We start from the raw sequence: 7,193 nt of genomic DNA on the forward strand, positions 1-7,193 counted from the left end.
AGCAGAGATGACATCCATGCCCCTAACAGGCTTCCATGTGAGCTGCTCTGGAATCTCCATTAGCCTCCAAGCTGTCCTACTGGCATATCACTGGCAAGCAGTGGAAGGATCCCTGCAGGAAGGAGCCCGTGGAGGCCTGCACTTCGTCAGCCTCCTCTGATACTGTCTGAGCATCATGTTCAAGTCATGATGCCTGTTCAAGTCATGCCTCAGGCGCTCATCCTGACCATGGGCCCTCCCCCCTCTCCGTAGCTCTGTGCTCTGGTGTGTGTCCGTGTGTCTTACTTACCCAGCTCCGTCTGGAGTTTCTCTGTAGAAGAGAGAGATTGACATATTGAGGAACTTGGTGTGAGGAAAAGGTAGACATGATTGCAATAAAACAAAAGCAAGTTTTACTTCGGGTGGAAAACTCAATTCACTAAAACAAGAAAAAGGTAAATACAGAAAAAACATTCATCAATCCCAGCAATAACCTGGCTATCCCAACTGGTTTTCCTAGTCTCTGCACAAAAGATATGCTCTCAGTCCTGCCACCGCCAGTTTCTGTTTGTTGATGCTGATATTGAACATAATGCTATGTAGCTATCAGTTTAAAAATCACGCATGCACATTTCATAAAGACATAGAAAGCTTACAACATATGGGCATAGAAATAATCAACTATAATTCTAATGGAGAGATGATCTATATACATGAGAATCTTCCTATGGTATTTGAATGATATTTATATGTGTAATATCTTCCTGTGGTATTTGAATGATATTTATATATGTATAACATTTTATATGCATATTATTTTTTCTATACCCATTTATAATCACAAAAATAACTATATGTTTATACTTAAGTACACACAGGATATGCTAATTTCCCTAGTGAAGTTGTAAGTTATTTTAGCTAATATGGTTCCATGAGTGGACTGTGTGTTTAGAAAGACAGATGATAGATGAATGGCTAGATAATTACAGATGTTATCTTTATCATTGAGTAATACATTGTGATAATTCTTCAGCCTTTTAAATATTATTTAGAACATAAATAATATTTCAAGTTATTTAAAAAATCATTTCCATCAATGTTATAATTTTTAGTAAAATAAGATGTTTAACTCTCCACTGACGTGCTCAGCTGTTTTGGTTTTGTAATGGCGTTGGTTGCTATATTTTATTTTATTTATTTCTTGCTGTATTTTGGCTTTAACAAATGAACATTTAGTTCCTCACAGTTTAGGAAGCTGGAAGTCCAGACTGGGTGTGCCGGGATTAGTGGAAGGCTCTCTCACTGTCAGCTCTCAGCGAAAGTCCTTGTCCCTTGAGCTTCGCGTCTTGGATGGCCATTAGGTGTCCTGGCAAATTTCTCCTTGCTTATTCTACACCTGATTCATTCATTTTACATCTCAAGAGGTAATTACCACAGGACACGCCATACTTTTCTTCTTCATTAACATAACTAAGCAAACATTGCCAAATGGTATCCTAGCTACAAGGATGCCAAAACTTTTCTCTCAGTTCTTCCTCCTAGCAACCCGATTGGTCAGAGTCGATCTGCCCCTAGGGTTGCTAAGGCTGCAGCTCTTGCTTTATCTTCCTTCGACTGAGCGTCTCCTGGATTGAATCCACCCACCTTTCCGCTAGCAGTCGAGTGCTGGAACCACCGCACCACCAGACAGGGACTTGGATAGAGGGATTACAATTACAGCACATAGTTCGGAGGGATGCAGTTCAGTCCATAACAGCATTGCCATCACAACCCACACTGAAACGCAAGCGTGCTGTGTGTTGGCTCTGAGGTCATTCAGCCAGCCAGAAAGAAAGGCAACTAAGAGTGTAAAGTATAATTCAATATCACATCCGGTGCACAGACGCTTCCCCCGCCTCATTCAATCAATTCTCTGATGTTCCATTGGCTAGACTGTTCTTTCTCTATTCAAGTCTTTGAAGCCTGAATTCAGCAGCCACATGAATTTTGAAAATGTGTGACAAAAACCATATGACAGAGAGAGCTGGAAGGGAGCGAGTCAGTTATAACTCATATTCACAACCATGGAGAAAGGAAGGCAAGTCATTGGATCAACTGCTCCGATGGCCTGGAGACGAATAGACCGATCCACCCTGCATCCCGGACTTCACAGAAGAACGGTGTCATCTGACCTCTGACCCTTGAGGACCTCCCACAATGCCGTGACTTCTTTCATAGTTTTATTAGCATATGATTCACGTATCATATTATTTAATTGTTCAAACATATTAAGAAGAGTTGGGCAATCACCACCACAACTTCAGAACATTTTCTTCTCTTATTCATTGTTGTTAGCCCTTATTTCCCCTCAACCTTCCCTGCCATGCCCCTAAGTAATTATTAATCCAGTTACTGTCTCTATAGATGCACCTATCCTGGACTTCACGTGTTGTTGTAAATGTTATTTATAATTAAATACATTTATAAATGTTCTTTATAATTAAGATGCTATTATGGAAATAGCTATCTCTATCTAGTGATCACCACAATACACAAAGAATACCCTTTCCTTAAAAGAATTTAGTTTCACTTTCTTTAAAATATGATATGCATGCACATGATGAGAGAAAATCAATGAGGAAATGAAGGGGGGGAAGGAGAACCTGAGAATAACTCAACAGCTTAGCAGCTGGACAATCAAACTCTCGTATGTCTATTTCCAGAGGCAAATAGTTGATAGATTTGTAAAACCTGTGAGTATACATCATGGAGATGTTTTGATAAAAAGTCACTAGGAGTGATGGAACAATTCCTGGACCATCTATTACTCTGAACACACTGCTCCAAGAGATTGAGCACTGACCTGGGATGGAGATGGTGGACCACTTCTCCTCACCAAGGATGGGGCTGTGGATGACACAGGACAGGATCTCCGTAGCAGAGTCCCGGACCACAAGCATGGATTCCACATAGAACAGGCCATCTTCACCTTGGATGTGGTGTTCTAAAAGCGTCGGTATATTCTCTCCTCTGGCATTTTTCCAGTACACTTCAGGCTTTGGGAACCAGCCTTTTGCAGTGCACACAAGTTCGACTCCACTGTCCACAGTGCCCTCCATGTGAATGTCGGGGGCAGATCCCAGAGCTATGATGGGAAAGCACGTTACCGAAGTCTAGAGTCAGAGAGCCACAAATCACAAAGACTGCAATTCAGAGCTATTCCTCACAGGGAGCGTTAAGAAATTCATGAGGCCAAGAAGCAGAAAATGACCCAAAGTCTTCCTCCTTTCTATTCGTTCCTATTTAATGGTTCCCCACGCGGGGGCTTTTCGTTTTAGCCCCGGAGCAGCGTCATTTGCCAGATCCAGACAGGAGACGAAGAAAAAGAGGGAGAGAAAGGAGGGAGAGGACCTTTTCCTCACGTTTTAATACTGCGCCTGACTTTTGATAATTTATTGAAGCCCTCTCCCATGCCAGAAATCTGCCTTTTTCATCTTAATATTATCTGTGTCGGCCCCTTTGATATTTTGGATGATTTCTCCATTTCAATTAAAACAAGCTATTTACTATAAAGGGAGAAATCTCACCCTTGGGCAATAATTTTCCCATCCCTTTCCTTGGTGGTTGTGATCTTGAGTTGCAAGTTAAAAACGGAGGCAAATGAAATGGGGACTTCCCACTAAACATTCCATCCACTGGGGAAAATATTGTTGAGAAACCTTTTTTAAAGAGCATTTACCACAAGTATAAATTTGCTTTGTAATATGATTCAACACTGCAATTTCTAAACCCAAGCAAAGGTGACTATAGATTCCCCACTGCTGGGAACTCTGGCTCTAGCACTTCCTGATGACAAGAGGCTCAGTCATTTCAGCCAGAACCTTAGAAGTTGCATAGCCAACTTTCAGATGTCCAAATACCGAGAGACATTCATGTGCCCCACCCCCATGTTTCAGTAACAAAAGGGCTGCCATCCATGGGCAATCGCTTTGAACATACGGCCAGTCATGGGTGGCCATGACCGTAACTGTCATGAGTATTTAAGGACAAGCAGATTCTAGAGGAAATACTCTTGTGGAAAGGAAAGGGAAAAAATGGCATCAGCCTGAGAACGATTTCCCTGGCAGGTGAAGAAATGTGTCCTCATTTCTTTTCCACAGGGAGGAGGCGTTCCTGTTAGGAAACCACATGCCATTGTACTTTTCAGGATTTCTTTCCCTAACAGAGATCCTTCTTTCGATAACTCTTCTTCCCCACCCATTTTTGGCTGGGCAATTCCAGGAGCATTCTGGGAAGCATTGCCATTCAAATGAGACATGTTCCAGAAGCAGTCATTGAACAGGAGTACATAATAATCTGATCATCGGACATGACTACATTCACCGGGCACTATTATATGATCATCTCCATAAAAGCACAATGCGTTTAGCCACTTTCATCCCACCACTAGCTTTCTAACTTGATGTCTGGTGCAAACAACAAGGACTGCAGACCTGAGGCTGGATAGAGAATAGCCAACTCCACTGAGATACAGACGCTTGATGGTCAGCTGGCTGTGCTCACTCAGAAAACGGCTTGTTCTTACCCTCCGCCTTAGGTGGCACAGAGGCAGGCCTCCGTAAAACTGCAAATGACTACACTGCGTGGATTCCAAATGATCCTCAAGAGCAGGGAAGACCGTGAAGACTAAACTTAGGAAGATATGTGATAAGTGAACGTGTGTTGAAGACTCTCGGACCCCTTGACTTCAGATGAGTCAGAGGTAAAGACTGGGCTTCAGAAATGTCCTTGGTGACTCCAAGGGAATTCTTCAACCAGCAATAATCTTACCACACACGACCTACTGTTCCCTCTGAGGCCCTATGTCTCTTTCCAGATAGTCACCTGCTACGTTGAGCTGCAAGCTTGTTTCTGCATGATGGTACTCCTCTTGGAACCGGCACCAGTATTGCCCGTTGTCAGATGGTTGGATGTTGTTAATCTTGAGAACCACACTGCCATCGGCAATGTTGACTTCTTTCCACTCTACCCGGCCTCTGTACTCCTCCATCTGCATCTCGGTGACCTCAGCCCCATCCTGGTATACAGACACAGATGTGCAGGGCTCCAAGCGGTACCACCTCACCTCCATGTGCCTCAAAGCCATCTTTGGAAGGAGCTGACAGGTTAGTAAGGCATCTTCCCCAACCTTGGCCAGGATCGGATAGGCAGGACCAATCACTTTAAAGTCATCTGAAAAATGGAGGGAAAAAGAAACACTAACTGGGGCTCAATATGCTTACTTGCTGATGTACAACTTGTTGACATGGAAGCACCTGGAAGAGGGGGACTTTAGTTCAAGGTTTTTAGAGAACCCCAGGATGATGATGTCTCTGTACAGTTGTTTTGGCTCCCTTTAAGATAATGAAAATTACATGAATGTTAGATATATCGCTTATACCTTTGAGATTTTGAGACAAATTTGCTATTCTCAGTGCCCCTGTAAGGCTCTAAGTCAAAGGTTACTGCCATCATGTGGACTCTGACTCAAAACGCCCCTATAGGACAGAGTCGAACTGCCTCCCTGGGCTCCTGAGACTACAGACTTTATGGGAGGAGTAAGCCTCCTCTTTTTCCTAGGGAACTGCTTGTGGAGTTGAACTGCTTGCCCTTAGCCGTCCAACACAGAACAACCTCACACCACCACCAGAGCTCCCCTTCAAGCTCAGCACCTCGATCTATTCTAGTTTAATCCACTGAAATCAGCGAGAACATAGAACTTATGCATTTGAATAGTGGTGTTGGTGAAGAATATTCAAAGTAGCACGGACTGCCAGGAAAGCAAACAAGTCTAGCTCCGAAGTGCAGCTGGAATGTCCCTTGGAAGTGACATCCGTCTTTTTTTTTAATTAATTAATATATTTATTTTGACATTTGTCTCTTGTACTTTGGGCATGTTATCAAGAGAGACTAGATCCTGAAAAAAGCCATCACTCTTGGTGAAGGGGAGGGCGACAGAAAAAGAGAAGGCCCCTCTGGAAGAAAGAGTGACACCGTGTCTACAAACATAACAACGCGGAGGAGGTGGATGGCCCGGGCCCCAGCAGTGTCCAGTCTGTTGTACTTGCAGCTGCTCTGAGTTGGAGCTGACTGAATGGTGCCCAATGGCAATAGGAGGAACCCTGGTGGCATCATGATGACGCATTGGGCTGCTAACCACAAGGCCAGCAGTTCAAAACCATCAGGTGCTTGGTCACGGGAAAAATGAAGCTTTCTACTCCCATAAAGGGTTAAGGTCTTGAAACCCCACAGACACAGTTCTAGAATGTCCTATAGGCTCACTGTGAGTCACAATCAACTCAATGGCAATGAGTGAATGAGCCATGACAATAGTAACAAATTTTCTAAAGTGGTCGTCCCGAGGTTGCTGTTAGTCTCAATATAATGTGTGGATTTATTTTAATTAATTACTTAATTATTGTCATAATCACCTTCCCAAAAATCCAGTTCATAAGCCTGCTCATTAGATTATAGTTTTGTAGGGTTTCTCTTGACCTCTCTAAGGAAGTGAGCTTAGCCTTTTTATTGGTTGAGGAGAGGGTAAGATTCTAGGTATTGGGGGCTCTGTAAAATCTAGCTCTCCCAAGAATATCTGTGGATGATGAAAGGCAATGATTTCACTTGAAATTTGGGCCTCATCAATGTTCAGTCACTTTTTGCCTCTTCATTGATGTCAACCACTAACCAGGGATACTTAATAATTTACACGTTTAAAATGGTCGATGCTATTTTGTTCAGTAATTGCAAGGTTCACATAAATGCCCTTCTCGTCTTCGAGTGCTCCTGGGCATTTTCTCTGTGCAAGGAACCTCGTCGTGTTTCATTGCTGCTCATCATCACGTAGACACAGCCCAAGTGGTCCTCACGACCCGCAGGGGAGCGCGGCTTGGATGCCTCATTGATGATGGCCACTGTGAAGTTCCCAATGAAGTTGTCCCGTCAGGTTGCCCTTGTTGACAGGTGAGGAAACTGAGCCTCAGAGAAGAGAAGACAGCCTCTGCACATCATGTGTCATGTGTCCACACAGGTTGACACTATGTTTCCTTTTGCCATTGTTTCTTCATAACCTCTTAAAATGGCCTACCATTTTGATGAAAAAATTCAGCCACGGAGATTTACAAGTGGATTTCCAATTTCCCAATATTTCCCTGTTAAATATGGAAATGATGTTGCTTTTTCATTATTTCCCCCCCTGA

At 43.2% G+C, this 7,193-nt stretch overlaps 1 protein-coding gene across 1 annotated transcript in view; it reads right to left on the reverse strand.

Annotated features, from left to right (window-relative positions):
- Positions 1–7,193, reverse strand: part of BTNL2 (butyrophilin like 2) — a 38,859-nt gene that overhangs the window by 10,568 nt on the left and 21,098 nt on the right. Inside the window, exons 2-4 of the mRNA XM_013006995.1 lie at positions 4,843–5,190; positions 2,822–3,103; positions 290–310 (exon numbers count right to left, since the gene is read on the reverse strand). Of these exons, the coding sequence (XP_012862449.1) occupies positions 290–310; positions 2,822–3,103; positions 4,843–5,190 (651 nt within the window). The remainder of the gene's footprint in view (positions 1–289; positions 311–2,821; positions 3,104–4,842; positions 5,191–7,193) is intronic.

Source organism: Echinops telfairi, unplaced genomic scaffold (assembly GCF_000313985.2).
Source record: "Echinops telfairi isolate 266 unplaced genomic scaffold, ASM31398v2 ScPeMD7_655;HRSCAF=1070, whole genome shotgun sequence".
Lineage (NCBI taxonomy): Eukaryota > Metazoa > Chordata > Mammalia > Afrosoricida > Tenrecidae > Echinops > Echinops telfairi.